Source organism: Pectinophora gossypiella, chromosome 8, assembly GCF_024362695.1.
Source record: "Pectinophora gossypiella chromosome 8, ilPecGoss1.1, whole genome shotgun sequence".
NCBI lineage: Eukaryota > Metazoa > Arthropoda > Insecta > Lepidoptera > Gelechiidae > Pectinophora > Pectinophora gossypiella.
The window spans coordinates 7,917,612-7,944,209 of record NC_065411.1 but is presented as its reverse complement, the minus strand read 5'-3'; the positions used below and the strand labels follow the sequence as shown (position 1 = coordinate 7,944,209).

Here is a 26,598-nt window from a genome sequence, read left to right as displayed (position 1 = left end):
TGGTAGTTATTTCTGTCAGAGAATTAGCCTGGCGATTCAGAGGGGTAATGCTGCCAGCCTGTTGGGCACCTTGCCTCGATGTGACGCATTGGAGGAGGTGTTTTATTTATAGGGTGTGTTTGTTTTGTTTTTGTTTGAATAAATTGATTTTAATTATAATGACAGATATAACTTAAAATAAAATAAATAAAAATAATGATTAGATTACTGACGTGTTAAAGGCAACCAGACGAGATATAGAATGTAAACAAAGTTTCAGAGGTTCAAAACATTTATATTTGAATAAATTATCATAAAGTTCGAATTTTAATCGCTGTCGTCTGTACTACACAAAGATGATTCGTCGGAAGAGTCCGAGTCAGCTGTGTTTATGATAAAACTATCTATCGTATTATCAATCATGTTGTCAATACTGTGTTTAAATCAACAACTACTCATAATACCAGCAAAAATCAAAAATAAAAGTAACAGAAACGGAATAATAAGAACAAAAATCTAAGTAGGTAAATACGGGGACGAAAAAATATGTATCACTTCGAACGCAATCCAAACAGAAATGAACATGTTCATAAAATGGCGGTCCAAATGTTGACAGCTGCGGTACCGACTGCTTTCCTGTACCTACCACGAAACACAACGACAGCTGTCGTTGATCAACTGACGCCATAACTGCGCGTACGAATGATAACACACACACACACACAGACAGAGATGATAATCCCTGGTGGTTATCGCAATGTAACTCAGTAATGGTCCGTTTGTTTACGTTTTTATCTCGTCTGGCTACGCTGCGGTATAGGTTTTGCGTTAAAGAGCCACAAACATAGTAGGTACCTACCCACTTAAGTAAGTGGAATGATAAGGCTTTATTACCTACATTAACTCGATTCATCTGCCACACACGATGCGTCAGGTCATCGTGTGTACCAATGTAACCTACCTACCTATAAAATGTATGACGAAATCGTGGGTCGCCCACCAATGAACTGTTTATTATAACACTGCCCGATCCTGATGCCCGAGCCCGCGATCTCGACGCATCGCGTTTGGGTAGTTTAATAACCGCTATAATATATACCTATAAGCCCTGTAAGCGCGGTGCACTGTTTTGTACAAGATTGTAAACAACTACGTCTCAATTCCGTGTGTCGAGCAACTATAGACTTTATGTCATTATAAAGATAAGATCCATTCTAGCTTGTTGCGTTGCGCGAGGTCACGTGTTATTACGATTGTAGGTAAGTAGGTAGGCAGGTACCTACCTACTGGCTGAGTCGCGCAAACGCAAATGATAGATACGTACGTACGATGCGATGCGATGCGTAGTAGGTACCTAGGTATGTAGGTAAATCTGCCTGTATGTTTGTTACCCCTTCAGGCTTAAACAACTGGTCACGTTATGGTAGGTTACATTACCTACCCATCTACGACAATCGCCGTCTGCGTAAAGTTGAAAGCGAAAAGCTACTTTTCTACCTATAGCTACCTAACTTACCTAGGTAGATACTTAACTATTAAGGTATTATAAACTGCCTATATATGTCCCACTGCTGGGCACAGGCCTCCCCCCAATCAACCGGAGGGGGTATGGAGCATATTCCACCACGCTGCTCCACTGCGGGTTGGTGGAGGTGTTTTTACGGCTAATAGCCGGGACCAACGGCTTAACGTGCCTTCCGAAGCACGGAATCATCTTACTTTTTCGGACAATCAGGTGATTCAAGCCTAAAAGTCCTTACCAAACAAAGGACAGTCTCACAAAGTGATTTCGACAATGTCCCCTTCGGGAATCGAACCCGGACCTCCAGATCTTGAGCCTATCGCTCTAACCACTAGACCACGGAGGCTGTCAATTTGTCATTAAGGTATTAAGTAGGTATTATAGATAGTAGGTAGGTATCTTGGTATAGGTACAATAAAGTAATATTTTACGTCTTTAATTATTTTAAACCCTACAATTTATGTTAATACGGCTTTCTTATAGTTTAGTTACTGAAAATGGTTCGGAATCGAGACGTCTATAGGCACCTATCGAACCTATCTATCATCACAGCCCGGACACTTCATACAAACAACCTATCCCCTACTTTAAACATTTAACTAGGTAGGTAGGTACCTACATTAACTTGTCTACATCTAAGTAGTAGGTAAGTTGTAATTAGCTAGGTACCTAACATTTCAAAAAAACTCAAGGTCGGTAGGTATCATTCATGTAGGTAATAACTCACTATCACTATACTAAAACCCAATATTATGTAGATATTCAAGCAATAGGTAGGTACCTAACCTACAATAAAAATTTGATTGTATTTGTATTAATTCGGTGGTAGGTAAGTACCTACCTACCCAATTGTAGGTAATAACTTGACAAATTAATTGTGCTTACCTGGTGAGGAAGTGCTTGAGCGATTTTGAACGTCTTGAGTCTGATATGGTTCCAGAACTGCACTTCTCTGGAGTCTTTTTCTATGACCAGTCTCATTTCGTACATACTTGATATTGAAATGGTCAATGCATAAATACCTTGACCGCAAATTTTCTGCAGGCAAGTGGGCAATGTTCATATTACCTACAAGAAAAGAATATAATTTTCAATAAAACATAAATAGCCTATAGATGTTCCACTGCTGGATCGTCTCTACCCTCAAATAACAGGAGGTAATCGTTTTGGTGGTAGCCCGGACCAACTATATAATTTCTGAAGCAAAGCTTACTCTTACTTTTTCGGACAATTAAGTGACTTAGTCCGCAATGTCATAACTAAACAAAGATTAATGGTTGGATCATGGTAGTGGTTCCCTGGAAGAAATTGCTTAAACAGGCCTCCCATGTGTACTGTAGTAGGTATGTTGCATAAATGCGATCATTAAAAATATTTGATTTGTGATGAATAATCTCACAAAGTAATTTTGATAATATCAGAAACAGTACCCGGACCTCCAGATCATAAGCCTAATGTTCTAATCAATAATACACAGAGGCAGAATCTACTAATACAGCAACTTTTGACATGTCTTATTAAGTTCTTGTAGGTACCTACCTATACATAATGTATGTATAGATTGTTACCTGCTGAAAGGTGGTCAGGTGTGAGCGAGACCAAGATACTAGGTATACCTCATTTGGGTTCCTGGCTTCTGTACACAGTCCGGATGTGTGAAATTGGTACAAAACTGTAGGTTTGGTAGATAGTAGTTTATCTTAGGTATCTATTAAGACTGTATAAGAAGAAATAAATTAATGTTTTATTTTTATTTATTTTCATCTTAAATTAAAAGTAAATGTGTAAGTAGATATCTGGGGGGCCAAAATGGCTACATCAAAGCAATTCATCTAAGAAATCAATATTGCTATTTGACATTTGTTTGCATCGCACACTTACTTTTTAAATGCACAAATGTGAAACTGCAATATTGCTTTCTTAGATGAATTGCTTCGATGTGGCTATTTTAACCGCCCTGGTCTATAAAATGTTCAATAAAACAGTCCAAAATTCAGCAATAATTATGTACTTGATTGACTTTTTTTAACTTTTGTCCCTTTTATTCCACAGTTCACTTGGAAATATAAATCCATCGCATACAGTATTGGTATATAGTAGGTACTTTACAAGTTTTTGACTATTCCAGTGCTTTAGTAGTTATAGCAATTGGTTCAGAATCTGGAGGCCCTAAGTTCCCAGTAAGAATATGTTAAAAATCACTAATTATGATTTTCAAGTTTGATAGTATCTATATGCCATGCTAAATTACCCAATTGTACAAAAGTTAATTTAATAATTCCAAATTGACATTGAGCACAATACCTAATTATATTATGTTCTTCAGACAGAAAAAACTGTTCTACTACTCTAAACTGTTGATCTCAGCTTGAGTTTAAGTATTACATTAATTATGGTAAACTAAATGATAAATGGTGACAAATGATAAACCGATTAGGTACCAAAATAATAGTCTAGCAAGTAGGGGGAGTGGCAATAACTTTCCCACCATGTTAATTAGGTATTTCTTTTTATTTTATTCCAGTTTTGATTGTCATTGATTCTTTCAAATTGTTTGTTTGATAACTTTTTGCAGTTTAATATTAAAAATAAATAAAAGTAAACATTTAACTACTTACCGCAATTCTCAAGCCATACTTTTAGGCGGTTGACGTCATCCCACGGAAAACGGAACATTGACTTCTGTTCCGAAGAATTTGTACAATTATAATAAGAACAATTGTGTGCAGACATTTTTTATAACCACTGTTCCTGTGCCGCTACGTGAAAGCAGGTTTCATGAAGCCAAATCAAAGTCCGATTTCAGTCCAGGGTCAGTTTGTAAACCACAATACACAAAACGTAGAAGGCGCGTTCGACTCGTAATTCAAACGAAAACAAACATTTTCAAACATAGGTAGGTTACTAACCTACCTACGTTATTTGAAAGTTGCGTTTTTTTTGTTCTCAAATTTAGTTTTAAATGATATTTATAGGTGGTTATATTTTTTTTTTAAATTTGATATTGTATCTCCCATAATTTATGAGAATTACAACTAAACATTTAATTAATTCAATAAAATGTATTTTGCAAATAAACACAAACTTTTAAAAACGTAATATTTTATTATCTGTGGCAAAGCTAGATCGATGTTGCAATAATTAACGATAGATGGCGCAACTTTAAGCGAGCTTCTTACACATAATTATAGATGGCGTTAATAAAAACGAGAACGTTCAACCCCTCAACAAGCTCCATACTCGACGTAGTTCCGACGTAAATCCGCTAGAGTAACCACTAAATTTAAAAATATAAAAATCTCCATTAAATGCCAATATCTTTGATTAACTTTTGGTTGGAGTATAACTTTTAAATTATAAAACATAATTTTAGTGCCTATTTATCGATTATTGGCTTTTAAAGAAACTTTAATTACAAATCGGTACTATTAGCGTCATCTATTGAAATTTTTTTGAACAATGTTTCCTAATGTTCGCGATGAGAACCCATGATTGAATGAATCGTTTTGTTACTAGAAAACACACACAAACAAAAAATACCTCCCTGTGTGTGAGTGTGCGCCATGTACGAACAGTAACCGTTGCTGGCGTGCACCAATCACAATCCTGGATTTTCCCTATGCCCATATTTGGTAATGCCATCGGCTGCTACGAGTGGGGAGTCGGGCGAGTCCATTATTATGTCAGAAAAATAAACGGCTCTAAATTCAAATTATGAACAATTGCATGACATCTGTCAATCGAATTTGTCAGAAGACGCATTTTGTTGGTCGTTTTTTCACAAATCGCGGTAAAAATTGGTTGAAAAATTTGAAATTATCTAGCGATACAGGGGTCTGTTGGGCGAGTCGATTGCGTGGCGCCGGCGTAGAGTAGCGCTGGTGAAGCAAATCGACCTCCGCACGCGAGCGACAGACACCGGCCGGCATTTCTCACGGATCGCCGATCGCTGTAGTATTGTTTTGTGTGCGCTATCTTTGGTAAGTCATTATTCTAAATTATATTATTAATTAATGTTATTTAATATAGTTCTCGTAAATATTGCTGTTGATTAGCTAAACGAAGTCCTGTTTTATTCCTACTTGGGTCAATGGGTGCGGCTCGATTTTGTTGTATGGGAAAATCATTTCAATGATGTAGGGTAGGTATAGATACTGTACATATAAGTATAGCTAGGCAGCCAGATAGCTGTCGTAGCTGCCCGTAGCATCGTAGCATGCTAAATGTAGGTTGTGATCTCTAGGCGGCGTGTGCCTACCTACTACTTGCAACGCGAGACGAAACTTATTGGAATCGTGCCAAGATCACGACCGTTATTTGAACTTTCGTTATCGTTACTTAGTACGCAATATGTAGGGTGTATGATCAGCTGATGGAACTGTCTGATGTAGTTTCGGTAAATGATCGGGTTTATATGCTTCGTCTGGGAATCGTGAGTTCAATGAGTGCTCGGCCGGCTATCTTGCCGTTATCAAGCCAGAGCTATCAGCGCGGCCCGGAGCGGGGCGCGCGGGGGACGCGCAGGCTCCATGCAGCGCGCAATACCATATATGGTAACGAAAACTCAAGTCGAACGCGATTGGTCGCAGAGTGCGCGGGCGCGGGTAGGGGCGGCCCGATAACCACTCTCATTTATATACCCCGCGTGCTCCGCTCGCTGACATTCCACGAAGTGAGCTCGAGCTGAGGCGTTGTGCAGCAGAACCGAGGCTGTGCAATAGCAATTAATTTATTTATTTATATTAGGACTATTTAATTAAATGTAAGTTGACAAGATGTGATATCATTAGCTGTGACGTTTAGTGATCTATTATTGTGATTAGTGATAGCAATGGCATAGTGTGTGCGGTCAGTGACATCCAGGGTGGCCGGGCCGCGGCTCCGGCCGCCGGTTGCGGTAGGGCGTGGCGCGACTTCACCGCTGAACTTCTTTCGGAGGCTGACTCGGTTTATTGGAATTGGAAAGTAACCAGGCAGCTGCTCGACTTTTACCGGCCAGAGAAGTCCGCCTCCGAGAAATGTGATCGTGCCACGTCCCCGCGTCGCGTTTGTGGCCTCTCGCCACACCGCACCATATTTGGTCTCGATTTGCAAATCCATCGCCCACTTAGCGTCTCGTGATGGCGTAGGCTTTCAGCCCACAGCCTTTTCTTAATAAATGGGCATAGTAAAGATTGGTAGTGAAGACCAATGATAGATACTCCTAATCCTTTAAAATTTTAAGTCTTATAGGAAGTAATTGTTGTTATACTTATACTAGGTATACTTATATTCAGTTTTTACTTTTGTCTTTTACAGACTAATTCAAAATGTGCGACGAGGAAGTAGCTGCGTTGGTAGTGGACAATGGCTCCGGCATGTGCAAGGCTGGGTTCGCAGGAGACGACGCGCCGCGCGCCGTGTTCCCCTCGATCGTAGGCCGGCCGCGCCACCAGGGCGTCATGGTCGGTATGGGCCAGAAGGACTCGTACGTCGGCGACGAGGCGCAGAGCAAGAGAGGTATCCTCACGCTCAAGTACCCCATCGAGCACGGCATCGTCACCAACTGGGACGATATGGAGAAGATCTGGCACCACACCTTCTACAATGAGCTGCGTGTGGCGCCCGAGGAGCACCCCGTGCTGCTCACCGAGGCTCCCCTCAACCCTAAGGCCAACAGGTAGGTGTCGTCTCCGCCGCCGCTTCCGTCTCTTGACGTGTGACGCGTGTGTCAATGCCAGTCGCTAATGTGTCACTTGTTTGTTGCAGGGAGAAGATGACCCAGATCATGTTCGAAACGTTCAACACCCCCGCCATGTATGTGGCCATCCAGGCTGTGCTGTCGCTGTACGCGTCCGGTCGTACCACTGGTATCGTGCTGGATTCCGGTGACGGTGTCTCGCACACGGTGCCCATCTATGAGGGCTACGCGCTGCCGCACGCCATCCTGCGTCTGGACTTGGCCGGCCGTGACCTCACCGACTACCTCATGAAGATCCTCACGGAGCGTGGCTACTCATTCACCACCACTGCCGAGCGTGAGATCGTGCGCGACATCAAGGAGAAGCTCTGCTACGTCGCGCTCGACTTCGAGCAGGAGATGGCCACTGCTGCCTCCAGCAGCTCGCTCGAGAAGTCGTACGAGCTTCCCGACGGCCAGGTCATCACCATCGGCAATGAGCGTTTCCGTTGCCCTGAGGCTCTCTTCCAGCCCTCATTCTTGGGTATGGAAGCTTGCGGCATCCATGAGACCACTTACAACTCGATCATGAAGTGCGACGTTGACATCCGTAAGGACCTGTACGCCAACACAGTCCTCTCCGGAGGTACCACCATGTACCCCGGCATCGCCGACCGCATGCAGAAGGAAATCACAGCCCTCGCACCCTCCACAATGAAGATCAAGATCATCGCGCCCCCAGAGAGGAAGTACTCCGTATGGATCGGCGGCTCGATCCTCGCCTCCCTCTCGACCTTCCAGCAGATGTGGATCTCGAAGCAGGAGTACGACGAGTCCGGCCCCTCGATTGTGCACAGGAAGTGCTTCTAAGCAGTCGCTGCTGGCGGCAGCCGCGGCCCGGTCGGTCCCGCGGCCGGCCGCTCAGCTCAGGATTGTAATCTCCGTTAATTTAATTGTACGTAAGATATTATTGTAATTAAATCGTAATAGTGACGGCGGCGCGGAGCGCGGACCGCGGGGCGCACCGCGTGCCGGCCTCGGTACTGCACTCGCCAAAGGATCTTTTTTGTAATCTCATGAATGATGATTGTATGTGCTGAAACGGATAAGACTACTTTCTTACTAGGTCATTTATAAATTATAAAAAACATGAAAATTAAAAAAAAATCCGTAAAATTTATACCTGTCTTTTGATTTATTTTCCCTACATACACTTTTACAAGACTGGCGTTCATGGCCGTCGCAAGAGCATTGGCCGACATTGACCTAGATACGAAAATAACGCATAAGCACCGCGGGATGCGCTTCCGAAATAGTAACCTAGTGCCACATATCCTGGCGCTGCCACCATCACGGATCGGGATTCTGACTAAGCAGAAAATTTGTCACCAGAATTTGCCGGTCTACATTTTAAACCGTGATACAAATAAAGTTATTGCTGAAAAATGCCCATAGTTACACACACCGGTGTGAAAAAATGGATTTTGTAGACAAACGAACTTGAACTTTTGAACGACGGAGTTCTGATATTTTTTGGTGCTTGGCGACAAACTACAATTTCACATATTGCGTCGCTAAGTACTGTAATATGAAAAGTAATGCTGGGGTAAGGCTTATGCTGGTCCTGCCACCAAAAAATGACAACTTTTTAACGGTCAACGGCTGTAAATAGACAAATTAAAAATGTGATCTAATGCGGTTGTGCTTAGATGGGTAGGTAAATCTTTACACCGGAACAAAATACTTCCTACAATCGACTTTACAAAAATCCAGTTATGACTTACGTAAATGGTATAATTTTTCAACCGGATTTTGTTAAAAAGTCAATTCTATTCTATTTCCGCACTGATATCTGGTCCGTTCCAGTTACTGCTCGTTGTCCGAACGGTCTTTTTCCGTTTAAATATTTTTTTTGACGGTAGATTTGCCTCTGTCTCATATCCATGAGACATAGCCGGCCAAGTAGCTAATGCCATCTAAGTCCTCTCTGGGTGTCATGTTCCCTGGCCGGACTATTCAGCTTCTAATTATATCAATAAAATCTACCTCATCTCTACCTTCACGTGTACACCAAGAAAAAAAAATAGTAAGTACATCAAAGATTCAGAAAAAGAATGAATGAGAATGTTATTTCGGGTCCGGCCAGGGAGTTCTCCCCAGCCGCGAGTCTCAAGAGATTATAGTATGTAATCAAACCAAGTAATAAGGACAAAAAAGTGCGGAACACCTATAAAGTTATTGTAAATAACTGGGAAAAAGTTACGGCAAGTGGTGTGGATATCACAGGAGGATATGATGGAAAAGAACCAATCGCCTACCAATCAATGTTACGATATTGATGTCATTAAGTAAATAATCATACAATGACCTCCAAATTAATTAAATAAAATTATCTGCAAGTAAAAGCAGCAAACAACTTGATATAAGACGAGAAAGGCGGAAGAAAAAAGGAAAGGCGTCGTTATACTTACAAATTTTATTCGAACATCACAAAAAATTCACAATATTAGAAGTACAAAATTGTTGTTAGTACAGTACCATCGCGGGTTAAAAACTAAAATCAGATAGTTTTAAAATTGAAATATACATATTATATCCGTTATATATTTAAATACAATATACTTAAATACACCGTAAAACAGGTTTTGTCGATTCTCTGAGAAAATACCTTATTTTACTAAAGTTTTAAGTTAACATATTTTTAAATATTCTCATTTGAACAAGCCAACACGTAGACATTTAATATTTTTCACATTACAACATGATTTTTGGTAAACAAATTGCAAGCATGATTTCTGTAAACCTTTTTAAGAGTTCACATATAAAACTAAAGAATTTAATGGCTTCATCAAGGCCGTATAGGATTGTTTGCATTACTTCAATGATATGTGTGAGCATGCGCGGTTGACGGAGAGATTTACTAATACACATTTAGAAAACATAGACTTTGAACATTTTCCGTTTTAAACATCTATCATCATATCCTTTTTTTTTTTTTTTTTTTTTTTTTGACGTGACTTATTGTAGATTTGCCGCAGATGGCATTAACTACTTGGCCGGACAAATGGGGAGCGCTGAAGGCTCTCACCCGGTACAACGTTTAAGACAACAGGCCTGAGGGTGCCCAGTTGGGCGCGAACCTCGGCTCAGGGCGTCGTCTGAGAGGAAAAATATTTGAAAGAATTAATCGACCCTAGTGGGTCGATAGCGATAAGCGCTGAATGAGGGAAATCGTCGACCACGCCGGCGGGGTCGGTATCGGGGTCCTGAAGTGTATCATCATATCCGTGACTGATCATTTACACTAGATAATACCATGCCATGGCTCGACGATCATTTGACTATAATTCTGTTTATTCGTTTGGATCTTTTGATAATCTTGGCAATAAAGTATAGTAGGTATAAATCTAGACAACATGTGTTCAACTTGGCGGATTTACAGTCAATAAAGGATGTGACCATTTGTGAGTAAGGTCTGTCCGAAACAAGGCAATATGCAGAATACGGGGAAATTGGTTCAAGGCGGACTCTCTTGCCTTTTGCGGTATGAATAGAGAACCAAACAGTAACTATAAATGAGGTCATCAGGGCACGTAATACGAAGTTTTTGTCACTGTTAATGTGGTTGCTGCCTCGACGCTGAATAGCCGCAACAAAACACAGGATGTAATTTAGATTTGTGGTACTTCTCATTTGACATCAGTTCGTTTATGATCAAATATGAGTACTTACTATGAAGCAATAATCAAGTACTACTCTTCCTTATAATCAATCGATCGGTACAAAGAATCTCACTGCCTACACGGAAAAAGGAAAGCGGCGGCAGTGCTTGAAGCTGTGGATACATGACAATGTATTTTACGCCCTGTATAAATAAGCACATACCATGATTATGAAAAAGTTACTCAATAGTTAAACGTTATCAATAACTTCATTGAAAATTAGACACTTTCTGAACAACATTCACCATTCAACATTACATTAACTCTATACTAAATATGCTGCCACAAAAGATTTTCTTTGCACTATTTTTCTTTGTAGTCTCAATTTTAGTCATTAACAGTTTAACTAAGCTAAGTTTACAACTACCAAGATCTTTAATGTTAGTAGGACGTTGGGCTGCCTCTATAAACTAAATTAGTTCAACACTGAGACAACTAAAAACACTTAACGTTAAGTTGACATAAAATTTATTAACATCTAACGGGACTAGCTCCTTCACTAAGCCTATTATTTCGATTCTAATTATTTTAGTGTTGAATTAAAAATTAAAGGAGTATTGTCGTAATTCCAAAAAATAAACTTACTTGTACATTTTCACTTTGATTTTTTTGAGAAATGATAATTTTAAGTCATTTATCAATATACTATATTTATCGCGAATATCCTTTAATTCCTAACTCACGCCTTTACAAAAACCTTAATAAAAATACAATCAAAACCTTAATTTGTAATCAAAATTTAAAATACATTAAAAACCTACATATCAATTATCAAATTATAAATAGCGATAAAAAGAATTCAGAACAACTAAGCGTATTTAAATCTGGTATTGTGCGGTGTATTACAACGAGATTGTTCAACTAAAACAATTCAGTGGTGCAAGCACGAAAATATGTCATTATCATAACAAATAGATTTGTACTTTGGACCATTTAAGCTACGTTAGTAAGTTTAACCTACAAGGCCACGGCGCGCACGTCTTAAGAGCTACGTAACTCTAGGAATGATCACTATCCAATCTTTTATCTAATTGAACACAACATGTACTGGACGATTTTAGAGTCAATTTCACACTGCACAATTCACTCAAGTCACAAGGTTTTTTTTATATAGTGTCTCTCGATATGATTGTATGCTACGATTCACTTTCCTTGATGCTGTCCTCTGTGGCTTGTCTGATGTCTGACAGTGGGTTGCCATGGACTCTGAATCTGTAGACGCAGGTGTAGGTGGGGTTGCCGTGGTTGCTCTCGACCCTCAGCTCGACGATGTCGTAGGCGACGGGGTACTCAACGCCGCCTATATTCGTCATCTTTGGGTACTGGATCGGGAAGTGCTGTATTGCCGTTCCGTTTGCGTCGTACATGTAGTTGCCGAACAGATGTGGCTCAGGGTCCAGTTCGCCGTGAAGGCCCTGGAAAGATTATTTTTGTACAACGGAATCTTGAAGTATTTGTAGTGAGAAGGATGATTGATATTGGTAGTTGTTAAGCGATAATCACAGAACCTACATTTTCAAACGAATAGAAGAAACATTTCTTGTTTATATACAAACATGCTAATAATGTTTTATGGCAATTAGGTATTTTGATACTTAGTGTTTAGTTTTGATCTGTGTTTTAAATAGAGCGTTAAAACATACGTGCATATCGCATGCATGCATACTCAAAGCCAAAGTATGTTTCCAACAATCTTTTACTAAAACAGCAGCAGATGACTTTATACTGGGTGTTAGTGACATCGTACCGAATACTGTGGGGGATGATTAAAGCTCATCATTATGAGTTAATATCAATCAAGTAAAATTTAGCGTCGCAAAATCCCCCTCGGTATCCAGTATGGTGTCACTAACACTATTATGTAGTAGTAATCGATATAAACGATGAGGGTAGTTGTTAATGTAGTATTAATTATGTTATTTTTTTATTTCCTAGTATGATTAGTTTATTGCATAAGCGAGGAAAATAAAGAAAATATTACTTACACTGTATTTATTTATCAATTACAAGGGGTTAGATTGTGTTATAGACTGCGCGTTGTTGTTACCATTTGAGGTATGTGACCGGCAGAGCCCAACAAGCCCTGACTGTCGGACTCAGTCAGTGTGATACTTGGTCCCATGGTATAGCAAAACCAGGTATGCTCAATCCCATGAAAAGCCGCCATTTCTAGCCATTTGATGACGTAAGTGTTACCACTGTGTTACCATTAAATTGGTATCTCCAACATTCCAAGGACGTAAATGTTATTATTGAAAATTAAGTGAATTTCTGACTAACGTATTTAATTACGATTACTTGGCACGTATGTGAAAATCATTAAAACTTTAGGTAAATGTTTTACTAGTTCAAAATTGCCTAGCAAAGTAAATTAAAAACATTGGTAGTGGGTAATTTGTTTTTACGAAATGGCAACGCTGGGCGGGATGACGTTAGCTGGGCTAACCTTGAAATGTTAGCTGTCACTTTTGTTTGAGAGTACCTGGTTTTGTTATACCATGCTTGGTCCGACAGTCAGTCAACAGCCCTTCCCCCGTCTCACCGCTCACATACCTAAGGCGATGACAACGCGCGGACTATCACAGAGAATGTTGTGGGTGAGGCTTGGTTGAGGTGGAAAAGGAAATTACAGTGCAAAATGGAATAAGCCAATACCGTGTGTGAAGTGGGATGAAAACCAAATTGAGTAGCTATTTCAGGCAAGAAACTGGTTACAACACAACACTTATATTTTTAAGCCGTTACCACATCTGTCAATATGTTAGCTCCATAACATAACATTATTTTTTTTAGCACAAAGATAATAAAAACCACACTAGTATCCACATTCGCAATGCAATGAAAATAGTGCAGACGACTTTAGGTTAGAATCCGAACACAAACACAAACCGCAGGGAGTACTGGCTTAATTATGATAAATATAAATAGCTAAAAGTATTACTTATATAGTCTAGACGCTTGCGCTCAGGCGGTAGTTTGTTATCGAATTTAAACTGCGCATTCCCTGGGCGAATTTCTGAGTAGACGGGTACATGCAAACTGTAACATTACAATGGATTCCGTCCCCGGAACGTGCGAGTTGAAGCTTCAAAGGAGAAAGACTTACATAGACGGAGAAGTTCTTGGGCGCGGACTCAATCTTGCCGTCGACCGCGAGCAGGCGCGACATGTGCTCCAGCGAGAAGCCAGTCACCTCCACGATCGCGTACAGGCGGATTACTGCAATCATTACATTTAACGTTTTTAATTATCATAGTAATATATTCTATATCAATATCATATAATAACCAGGTAATATAAAAAAATATAATAAATAATAAAGTAAACTAAGTGATACCTACACGTTTCATATACCTATGAAACCCGGGGTAATCTATAATTGGCTTTCTTGTTACTTAAAATATTATATCACTACTATGTATACTATATAAGCTGTTGATTACCTGAACAATAAATAAATAACGGCCTTTGTGGTCCAGTGGTTGAGCGTTGTGAGGTTCGAATCCCGGTGGGGAAATATCACAAAAATCACTTTGTGATCCCTAGTTTGGTTAGGACATTACAGGCTGATCACCTGATTGTCCGAAAGTAAGACGATCCGTGCTTCGGAAGGCACGTTAAGCCGTTGGTCCCGGTTACTATTTATTGATGTAAGTGAGTAATCGTTACATGAGCCACGTCTGGGGCCTTTGGCGGCTCAATCATAACCCTGACAACCTGTAGTATACAATGAATTGATTCTCTGGCCCCCAAACTAGGTATACCTGTGTCTTGGGGGTCAGTGAGTCTGGCATAGTCTTATCACAATTAAAAACCAAAAATAACAATTATATTACGCAGTACACCTATGAAAACTGATTGAGTATAAAATAAGTAAGCATAATAGCTAGTTACCTAAGTACCCCGGGAACCCCTGGAAGGCCCAGCACTCGGCGGGCATGGCGCCGGGCGTGAGCGCGTACCGGGGGGACGTGTACACCCACCACACCGGCAGGCCCAGTATGGAGTACTGCTTCGTCTTGATCTGGTACAACTCTGTGCACTTCGTCGACACCACTTGGCCACCTGCAAATTGTGTGCCAATGCTGTTATTATGACAATCACTTATTTTAGACATATGATATATAAAATACATAAATAACACAAACCTATATACGTTCCACTTTATATCGTCATCTCCCTAGCATTATCCCGTTTCTTTTCACAGGGTCCGCTTACCTAACCTGAAGATTTGACTGTCTGACCTAACAACCCGCGAAGGGAAAACCAGCACGATACAGGTTAGGTCACATACCTCCGAATAATGCATTTCTCGGGAATATGGAATTCTTCACCTCTGAGCACGTGAACAAATTCGACAATCATTAGTTTAGACCTGCGCCAGATTCGAACTTGCGACCTCAAAGTGAGAGGCAAGCGTCCTACCAACCTAAAAGCTCTGATTGTTCGTGTGGACAAATGTTTTGTAAGTGATGTTAATATAGAAATGCTGGGAAAGTTTTCATAATGTAATGTCGGCCTTTTCCTATCTTTTGCGTCTACTTTTACTGTATGTCAGGGTAATGCTAAGAACGACGAGAATTCCTCGCAACTCATTGTTTATGTAGACTTTAGGAATGTGCTTTAAAATCTTTAAATGCTGTGATATACTAACCGGCAGATTCCAACGCGTAGTCCACGAGCCCAGTCTTGTCAGCGTCATACACGTTCAACATCCCAGCGACGATCTTCTTAACCGCCTCCACGTCAAACCCTGCCTCCACGTGCCTCACTTCGATCTCCTTCACGTACTCCCGCACTCGCTCCAATATCAACTCCATCTGTCTCCGCTCAAACACTCCAAGATACTCCTGAATCAATTGACGTATCCTATCCTCGTCCAAATCTGGCTTCCACGATGATATCAACTTCTCGTGAATCTCAATACTCATCGCTTGCATCTGGTCCTTAGTCATGTAATGCTGGTCGAAGTACCCTTTCAACTTTAAAGCTATAGCATCACTGTTATCGGCCATGTTGAATATCTGAATCAAATTGTTTTGGAGATGTTTCAGAGAGTAATGTTCGATTTGGGCTTCTAGGTTATCGAATTTGGACAACTTCTGGTCGAAGAACTTCAGCCGCGTGTCAACGTTCACCGCCCAGGTTTCCAACGCTTCCATACGTTTGGACAAGTCTGGGTCTTGGACTATAACTGGAGATTTGTATGAGTCTACTATTTGCTCTTGAGGTAGGATTTGATCCGCGTAGTTGTAACCTGAAACATTAAATTGATCGTTAGTTTCTAGTTTTTTCGCCTCATTTCTCTGTCCTTCCCACATAATATCAGCTAACGGTTGGTTAAGTAAGATCGTCGGTTCGAAAGTAAATAGGGAAGGACAGAGTTTATAAATGAAATAATATAAGTAATGCACTCACCTAAAAGTGTAGCGTGCCTTTGCGTCCACTTTCAATAGGTGATGTTTAGACCTCTATCCTTCCCTTTTTACTATTTATAACACAGGGAAGAATTATGTGGGATGCGGAGGAGAGAAATAAAATATATGTTTCATAGAAGAATTGTAATTAAAATCAAAATAGCCCAGCATTAGTACACAATTAAATAGTTCGAAATAAGTTATAATTATCGCTTACAACTAAAGCTACCGACCCAAGTGATAATGTAGGGTCTCGCGCACTGCATTGTTTGAAGACAACGATTGAAGGTTAAAGATAAATCATTAATAAAATAGTGTTCTGTATAATAATATCCGGTGGGATTGTTGGTAACTCAGAGAGTATTATATCAGTTGTGTCAGTTTCAAACTGAGCTGTATCTAACAAAGTCAGGTTCACATATCCTTCAGTCTTATGTCCTAAATCACTGGTTCTCAACTAGTTTTCCCTGCGTACCACTCACACATAATACAGAAGTATTTTATAAGGTCAATTAATACAGTATAGCATTGCATTGTTTCGATTCAAGTCAACCTTTGGAAAGATAAACTTTTCACGGTACAAAATTATATACATAACAGGACTATATCTCAATTGGGGTAGTCAGAGGTGCATCTATCGCAAGATTAACTAAGTATACCCACACCTCACCGAGCTTCGAAATTATCTTTTCGACCTTCTGTAATAAAAACATATGCGCGAAGACCCTTAACGTAAAAAATAAACGTAATCTTAACCTAAGATATGTAAAGCATCATGACCATGAAATAATGTTCTTTGTGACTTTCACCAAGTAACTCTTCAGTCTTAGACCATTCAGAACTGCGCAGTTTATCAGGTACTGATTTATAAAGTTGAAACATATCAAACTTTTTTTCAAATTCTCAATCAATATAGTCAAAAATATGTAAGGAATACTTCGTTAACTCATGATTTCGCGAAGAGAATAGTTAAAGCGGTATTTTGTTGAAAGACAGTAGCTTTAAGTATGTTATTATTATCTTGCTAGCTTATATGAACAGTTTCTTTGTAATGTCGGTTGTTCATGTCTTAACAATATATTTTTTAATATAATTACTAATATATTATTATGGGAATACAAGACTAGAATTGCGTTGTGTTCTGAATGTTATAAGCTCACAAATCAGTTCAATAAAATATGTTTTTGTTAAACTTTGGAACTTTAAATACAATGACAGCTCTATGACTAGGGGTTAGTCTTTATTTCCAATTAGAACACAAAATTTAGTCACCAATATATCCTAAATTAATTTAATTAATTCCAATTTATGGCCACACAAATAGGTACATCGTTTGAAGAAATAAATCTGTTATTATTTGTGATAAATAATTAATTATTTATAAAATATTATCATTCATTACGTTTTAACACTACAATAAATTATAATCTGGATTAATAAGCAATATTATTGAATGCGGAATGGAAGTATATCATATTAATATATAGCATTCAAAGAAATTCTATAAATTAATTAATACGTATCCAAATACATAGAAAATCATTATTTCTATCTATCTTATCCTAATGAAAAATATATTATAATCATTACAGTATATAAACATATATTTGTACTGGGAAAACCGCCATAAATAAAATATAACTTAAACTCTTTTAACATTGTGATAACGAAAGTAGGCACTAAAAATAATTATTATGATAACAGTTTGGCTACAGAGTGATCGATGGACTAAGAATTTAATAGGTGTTTTATGTTTAGCTAACCAATCTACTTATCACAACGGCTGTTCAAGTTCGACTCCCGGTTGGTTCTATTTGCAAAGGAACTTATATAAATTCTTACTAGAACCAGGACAGTATGATTCTCCATCATCACTCTCCATCATCATAGTGGAACAGGCATTATGCCTACAAGTAATTAAAGAAAGGGATGTGCCAATTACCCAAAGGTACTCATGTGTACAGCCTATGGGTTGTTTATGTAAATAGCTGTTTAAAAATCTATAAATTCCGACCTATAAAAGTGTATACTTATTTTAGGAAACAGAATAGCAAGGATTTGATGTCAGTATAAGTAGTATTTTGTAAGAATGTGCTCACTTAACTTTGTAGCCAAACTGAAATAGTGACAATGGTCAAAAATTAAACACTGACATTGATCTGATTGATTGATGATCACTGGCATTTATCATCTTTAAGTTTATTTACTCTGTTGTGCAATGGATAATATCACCAATGATCCAAGTTTGATGGTTGGACCAATCTGTAACCACTCATCCTCGGACATAGAATAGACTGTTTACATATCTAAGAGTTAAAAAACAGAAAAGTTATAAAAGCCAACTCAAAATTAATACATAAAATCTGCTACTAAAGGGTTTCTTATTACTAAATATAGTTTTTTATTGAATATGTTAAAAACATTTGTATTGCAATCATACTTTAAATACAATGCCATCAGTTTAAAATTGTCTGCAATTAATATTCATTATTGTTAAAAAAAGTTATTTGTCCTCATTGCAATAGATTATCTTAAATTGTATGCTATTCAGAACTTATTTTCTTCGTTGCAAAATATCAATTAGTTAAGTACGTTTTTCACGTAACCTTATAAAGTAATAAAAATAGTGTTTGCATTTAGAGAATCATCATCATACCCCGTTATCCCATTTTTCACAGGGTCCGCTTACCTAATCTGAAGATTTGACAGGTCCGGTGTTTTACTTTGCATTTAGATAATATAATTTTAATAATGCCCATTAAAATTGCAATTGAGTTTCGCAAAACTATTAAATAACAATAAATTTTCATTCATATTATATCGAATACTAGCTACCGCCAACCTTAGGTAAGGCGCCATTGAATGCAATTTCTAAACGCAAACAGTTACAAAAGGCAAATAATGAAACAAAAAATCCCTCCTACAATCATCCAATGATCCCTCGCCAGAATCTTCGCACCTCCTCGAAGCAACTTTCTGCGACAACTTTCATATAATCGGAGGCATCTCCCACTCTATTCTGTACTATATCTCTGTACTCTCTATATGTCTTTGACATTTCTGGCAAATTGTCGCTTATGTCTGGCAAAGTGATGTTAATATCAGGCAAAGTAAGATTTATCGTCGGAAGCAGTTGTGGTATTGTGATGTTCGGTAGCGAAGGCAGGTAGATGGTCGGTAGTTCCATTGTCGCGAACTCGGGCAAATCTAATCGGAAATCGGTAAAGTTTGGCAGAGCCAGGCTGTCGTAGTTTTCGTACGTGTAGTGCGCTGAAAATGTTATTATGTTTTGTTACCTATTGGTGAATATACTTTTTTATATAATATAATTGTTATATAAGTAAAGAAAAAACCAAGAAACTCATCGACCTCTTTACATTACACATTAGATGATACACGTTCCTGGGGGGTTAAAATGGCCACATCGAAGCAATTCATCTAAGAAACCAATATGGCTATTTGACATTTGTTTGCATTGCGCACTTACTTTTATATGCGCGAATGTCAAATTGTAATATTGCTTTCTTAGACGAATTGCTTCGATGTGGCCATTTTAACCCCCTTTCTGTGTGGATCACAATATTTGGGTTATGTTAAGTCTCCGTGAAGTACGTGTCCATTATACTAATATTATAAATAGAAAATCACCTTTACATGTATATTGGAAAAGGCTTGGCATAAAGATCGAAACACAGGAATGGACATAGGGTAGTTTCCATTGATGAGCTTAATAACTCTAAGCGGGTCTCCTCTTCAAGTTGTTCAGCAATTTAAATATTTGGGTCACTGGGTCACGGATACTTTAAAGGACGATGTGGACTTGGATAGGGAACGCAGAGCACTGTCTATCAGGGGTAATATGCTAGCACGTAGGTTTGCACGATGTTCTTACGAGGTGAAGGTTACCCTGTTCAAAAGCTATTGCCAGAGTTTATACACGTGCAACCTTTGGAGCAATTACACCAAAAAGACCTTCAGTGCTCTGCGCGTTCAATATAATAACGCCTTCAGGGGGTTGTTGGGGCTGCCCTGGCGCTGCAGTGCCTCGGGGATGTTCGCCTCCTGGAGCACTGATGGCTTCCAGGCTGTTCTACGCAAGCGTGTGGCTTCTCTGTGGGAGCGAGTGCGGGGCAGCAGCAACAGTCTCCTGAAGGTGGTCTCACAAAGGATGGACAGTCCCATCCTCACTCACTGGATGTACATGCATGTGACATCCAATGAAAATTATAAATTTTACTAACTTAGATATAATCTTCTATTACTAACAAAATATGGATAAATATCTGAAATAAATATTTCATTCATTCATTCATTCATTCATTAAGAGTACTTTTCAGGGAGGGACTTAGCGTATTTATCGTCTACGGGGCCCTAGGCTTGTGGGGGGCCCCATTTCAAGGCCGCTGTTGGCATTGGGCTAAGGTATTGAGCCAGCATGTGAAGCCAACGTATAGAGATCTATTAGGTGACATGTTGATAGCTGGCGAATTGTGTCGGTTTGTCGTGGACTCAACACAAAAGAACATTGGCGCGCTACGTAAAAAATGAAGAGCCCACTGTTCCATGATCTACCTAATTTTCAACACCAAGTCCGCAGGCAATACCTAGTATGTGATAAATACATTCAAAGTACTTACATCCATAGCCGACTATAGGGAGCAGCAGTAGCAGTAACCATGGCCACCAACGTCGCTTGCTGGCTTCCTGGTAGCTGCGCGCGACGTACTTCTCGCTCGCTCGCTCACTCACGTGGTTCGGAGTTATCTGAGGGAAAGAGACGGGTGGAGTTCAGACGCCAGAGATAAATTTTAGAGTACTTACTAATGAATGTTGTTGAGCGAACTCTACTCCCATACCAGACCAAATGGTCAATTGGATTTGTGGGGTTTTCAAACTGTGAACCTTTTGGTTTAGCTTTTTGCACTGAAGGGTAAAGGAAGAAGGTACAAATTCCGGTGCAAAGTACTAATTTGACCTGGAAATAAATTGTGTCCTTTAAAGTCCAAAATGCTATGTGAAGCTCATTTGTTTTAAGTTTTGTACTTACTGTTTCAGTGACGGTGGTAACTGTGGTGGTGACCACTTTCTTGATGACGGTGTAGATCCACACGAACGGCGCCGCCACCGCCGCCGCCGTCCGCGACGCTAGGCTTGCTGTAATGTTAACATATTGTTTAATACTGTTATTATACCAACAATACAGTTCAGTTCATCATAATGATGGTCTATCATATTTGAAGTGACACAACACCAATCCTGGAAATCACGTGATATCAATGGTGTATGATCAAAACAGCCTATATACGTCCCAGTGCTGGGCACAGGCCTCTCCTCAATAAATCGGAGGGGGTTTGTAGCATATTCCACCAAGCTGCTCGACTACGGGTTGGTGGAGGTATTTGAACTAGCAGCTCAGGACCAACGGCTTAACGTGCCTTCCGAAGCACGGAATCATCTTACTTTTTCGGACAGCCAGGTGATTCAGCCTGCAATGTCGTAGCGCAACAAAGGACAGTCTCACAAAGTGGTTTTTTACAGTGTCCCCATCGGAAATCGAACCCGGACCTCCAGATCGTCAGCCCAATGCTCTAACCACTAGACCATGGAGGTTGTTATTTTCTAAGGCACAAGTTCATCTAACTGCTACCAAAGGGCTTTGTATTTTCGTAGTAAAAAAAAACAAACCGCAATTTTAACCGACTATATCTCGAGACGAATCTGTCGACACGTGTTTTATGTTTTTACTTGTTGAAGATATAATGTTACCTTGAGCTGGTCGTCTCTCAGTGTAAGGGTACCGATGCGACGGCCCGACGACCTTACGATACGCGCTGGACACTGACGAGGTGATGGTGGTAACCATGGCAACCAGCAGGCGGGTGATCCACCACCGCTGCTCCACTTGCGGGTACCCGCCGTTGGGACGGATGTAGCTCTCATCGTCTGAACTGTCTATTGACTGTGGGATAAGGATGAAATTAGATGATTTGTGGATTTTGTGTAAGTGGAAATGGTTATGGAATGTCAATCAAAAATTTTGTTTTCATGTGCTTATCAACTTAAGCAATTTTACGGTGTAGTAGAAAAAATATATATAATTTTTAATGTATATTCGTCGCTTCCTAAAAATTTGCTTTGTTTGCAAAGCCTTTGCAAAATGTATCTTGACTTACAGAGATTTAGGACGTTTTGAAAATGCCACTACGAAACAAATCATCTAAAAAGGCAACATTACTTTTGTGTGTGCAAATGCAATATTGCTTTTTGGAAGAATTGCTTTAATGTGGCGATTTAGGCCTGTACGTGGGATGAACTGAACGCTGCCGAGAATGCTGTCTGGGTGGCAAAATGCTCGGCTGATATTATTATTTTATTCTTAGGTGTCCTTACGTCATTATTTATACAATAACAAGTAAATACCAATTAAAGCCAATATACATCACAATAACAGGTATAGACCTGTCATGCCATCCAAACTATAGTGTATGCGTAAGTGTGTCCAATAAATGTATGTTGAGTAAATGGTGTAATGTGCAGTTGTTATTTGAATTTTGATTTTGAATTATGAATGAATAAAATAAAAAAAATAATTTGTTACGCATTACCATAGAACAAAGAATAATACTACGTATAGAACGGTAACTCTCCGCCCCGCACCAAGTCGTAACGGGCGCCGACCTCACCCCTTAGTCTTAAAAAGCTGTAAAGTAAGGAGTAAGGGGAGCGCGCAGACTGTGTCTCGCTCGCACTTATGCGTGAGGGGGCACGTAGTAAGAATACATTTTTGGTATGTGTGCCATTACGACGGTAAGACACCGCACAAAGATCGTACCGTGAACCGCTTGCGCGTGGTGGTGGTAGTATACGCGAGGTGCTGCAGTTCCTCCGGGGTGGTGTTAGGGCCCTGAACTCGGAACTGCGACAGCGAGCGCCGCGACATGTTGGGCACGGCCACCTGCCCCGGGGCCAGCTCCACGCGGTCCTTGGACAGCGGCGAGTACGTGTAGTCCGTCTTCGGGTACTTGCTGGAATTATACAGGCGTGGTCAACAGCTTCACCAAACGTCAAAACACGAAATTACTATGGAATTTGTATGAAAAAGCAACCTGTGACGTCATAGACGAACGTGACAAAATTTCGCACACATTACTACATTTTTGTTTATTAAAATTCATAAATAATATAAATAGAAAAAAAGAAAACGGTTTCATCACCTTTACACACAGGCACAGGCCTAAACCAATGATTGTCGAATTTGTTTTTGACTTCATGTATGGATTAGAAATGATTATCACGTGCTCAGCGGTGAAGGAAAACATCGTGAAGAAACCCATATTCCCGAGAAATGCATTTTCGGAGGTATGTGACCTAACCTGTATTGGGCTGGCTTTCCCTTCGCGGTTTGGAAGGTCAGACAGGCAGTCGCTTCTGTAAAAAACCGGACCTGTCAAATCTTCAGGTTAGGTAAGCGGACCCTGTGAAAACCGGGATAATGCTAGGGGATTATGGTTTTTACCACTTTTAGATCTGTCTTTATTTAGTAATCAGAATTTCATAATTTATCTTTGACCAATATATTGCGTCAATATAATAGCACCTACTATGCAAAGAGAGAAAGGGGAAGACCAAGAAACTTACATGGAATAAATTAAAGAGAAGGCGAGTGTCGTGTCTTATAAGGAAGTCAAAAAATTGGCCCTTGATAGACAAGAATGGAGAATGCCACACCGACAAGAGATCGCTCTTAAGTTATTGATGATGTAATTGTGTACGTTTTTTTTGCAAATTAATAAAGTATGAACCAAAAATAAATAAAAAAAAAAAATACCCACGAAGTACCTTATAAACCCGGTACACCTAAGCCCTTCATACATGACTGGCGAGTGTATTCAAGCAGAAACTAAATGAGAGTTACTGCACTATTGTTATGACACACCACTTGATATTGTCAACACTATCAACGCACCAATTATTAAAACATCTGGTATTTGAACGTTTTAATAATTACTAGTATATTTAGTAGGAATAACAGGAGAGCTAGCATATTTATTTTCTTCTAATTTTACAAAGGAGACACTGATAGATCAACTCACTCAGCACACAGGCCAAACTGCTGGGACTAATTTTTGCCAAACTTTAAGGCAAGTACTAAGGAGGCGTTTTAGGAAATTCAGCCCCTAAGGGGATGAAAGACATTCAACGCGGACGCCTCGAGTATATCACTAGTATTGTATGTAGCAATATTCAGCGATTTCTGAACCAAGTTATGGTGTGAATATAGGAACATACACTTTTTTCCTGGTAGAATTAATATTCAATTTTATCAATATTTCATTAATTTATGCACAGTTAAATATTTGTTTTTTAATCGCACTATTTATTAGTGTCTCAAGTATTTCTTACAATAACACTAAGTTCACTGTGCCCAGCAGTGGGTGGCATAAATGTTACGTTAACAGTGTTAACACCAAGTTTATTTTTGTTACGATAAACTGCAGGAATATATCGCACGAATTCAAACACTAATTGAAACATATTCCACTTTTCATCGACATCACTTCACTGTACACTGTAATAAATACTGTCTGATACACTTATCTATGTAAATTAATGTTTTTATACAAATTTAAATTCTGTTATATATGCAGTGGAAACGCGAGAATATGACAACGCAACCGCGAGTGCAAACCATTTGGCATACTGTGCATCTGGCATTTGCGTGGAGCAAATATAGCAGCCCAATATAGAAGTTTATTTATTGTGCGAGGACTACGCCACGTCATAGCACTTACAGGCAAACTAAAAAGCTCAGGACAGTGTGAATGAACTTCACTATACGTCTTATGTGCTTAGAGATTAGAAATCTGTGTATGTTGAGGATAAACATTAGACTGTTTGGCTATTTACGGTGTTCCGTTAATCAAATTTGTACCTAGACGATATTCGTGTTTTTCTAAGCAAAAATTATGTACCCAATAAACAACGAATATTTGAATATGTATATATATATACAAGTCGGATGATAATTAAGTAAATTAACGCTTTATGAGAGAAATATTCCAAAGAAACAAGTTTTATACATTGAAATGAAAAATTTATAGTAATTTACCTGAAATTATAAACGCCTTCAACAGACGTAATGTCCGTTATAGTCACTAATTTCTTCATGTTCGTCAAAATACGAAATTAATTAAAATAAACAAAATACAATAATTAAATCACAAATTAAAATTAGAATAAAATAAAACTTGAATTATGTCAGTGTGTTAAACCAGCCAGCTGGGTAATGAGTCGAGTTGTTGCATGGTGAACAATTGAATTAATTATAGAATACCCTCATTAGGGAAAAAGTTCGAAACCACAAAGATAATACATGTAGTAGGTATTAATTAAATAATTGGTAAACAACAGAAAAACTACTTGCAGAATACTGTGTTAAGAGTATAATCGCTGGTTCATAAAGTTTCAGGGTTTGATCTTTAATAACATTAAACCCTTAATATTTATTAAATATTAATCGGGTCTTGAAGCGGGATAAATAAAGTCTGAAGCAATTATTTCTACTAGGCGTAGAGCATATTTGCGAACCTAGTGAATTGGATCCTACATCACCCTAGTACTATCATAGTGGCTACTGTCGCGCGCTTCGACCAATACGCGTACGAAGTTTGCCAACGTAGACAACATACGCTGCGTATATTTGTCGTGCAGCGTGCTATGCGAAGCTGATACGTGTACGAGGTGTGGGTGGCGCTGTACAGTCATGAGCAATATAATGTACCCACTTTAGGACTCTGTCGCACTAACATATTTGACATTTAGTGAGACTTACAGTTCAATTTGTCAAAAAAGTTAATGTGACATGGTACCAAAGTGTATACATATTAATGCTCGTGGCCGTACAGTACTCAATCATAAATCCGCGTTTTTAAGTTGAGTAATTTGTTCGGTTGCCAATACACAAGTCCCACTGCTGGGCACAGGCCTCCCGTCTATGAACAGTGCTCCACTGAGGGTTGGTGGAGACGTTTTACGGCTAATATCCGGGGCCGGGATAAATAAATGTTTACTATTACTCACTTCCAGTACTCGCCGGCCATCCTGTACAGCTTGGAGGGCAGGTGGTCGGCGGCGGGGTCGCGGTCCAGCAGAGCGCTCGCGTCGGCCAGCGCCTGCTCCGCGAACGAGCTGTCGGTCGAGCACGCGCTGTACGCCGGGCTGCCGAACCGCAGGGACCTACACAAAAGAAGCAGGTTCATATCAGGGGGTTAAAAAGGCCACATTGAAGCAATTCATCTA

General features: G+C 39.5%; 2 protein-coding genes across 3 annotated transcripts in view; one reads left to right on the top strand and one right to left on the bottom strand.

The window, feature by feature from the left end:
- The first annotated feature begins 6,106 nt into the window (after window positions 1-6,106).
- LOC126368943 (actin-5C) lies at window positions 6,107-8,340 on the top strand. 2 transcript variants are annotated; one of them, XM_050013204.1, is made up of 3 exons: window positions 6,107-6,263; window positions 6,800-7,160; window positions 7,250-8,340. In XM_050013204.1, exons 2-3 carry the CDS (start codon window positions 6,811-6,813, stop codon window positions 8,028-8,030), a joined length of 1,131 nt encoding a protein of 376 aa, XP_049869161.1. In that variant the 5' UTR covers window positions 6,107-6,263; window positions 6,800-6,810; the 3' UTR covers window positions 8,031-8,340. The 2 variants fall into 2 exon arrangements, with proteins under 2 accessions (XP_049869161.1, XP_049869162.1); XM_050013205.1 differs by lacking the exon at window positions 6,107-6,263 and having other exon boundaries at window positions 6,783-7,160.
- A 2,898-nt stretch (window positions 8,341-11,238) lies between these two features.
- The window catches only part of LOC126368865 (klaroid protein-like), a 29,909-nt gene continuing 14,549 nt past the window's right edge, over window positions 11,239-26,598 (bottom strand). The window contains exons 4-12 of the mRNA XM_050013062.1: window positions 26,380-26,535; window positions 23,132-23,324; window positions 22,066-22,258; window positions 21,347-21,453; window positions 20,937-21,063; window positions 15,537-16,139; window positions 14,777-14,947; window positions 13,989-14,101; window positions 11,239-12,297 (exon numbers count right to left, since the gene is read on the bottom strand). Of these exons, the coding sequence (XP_049869019.1) occupies window positions 12,019-12,297; window positions 13,989-14,101; window positions 14,777-14,947; window positions 15,537-16,139; window positions 20,937-21,063; window positions 21,347-21,453; window positions 22,066-22,258; window positions 23,132-23,324; window positions 26,380-26,535 (1,942 nt within the window). The 3' untranslated portion in view covers window positions 11,239-12,018. The remainder of the gene's footprint in view (window positions 12,298-13,988; window positions 14,102-14,776; window positions 14,948-15,536; window positions 16,140-20,936; window positions 21,064-21,346; window positions 21,454-22,065; window positions 22,259-23,131; window positions 23,325-26,379; window positions 26,536-26,598) is intronic.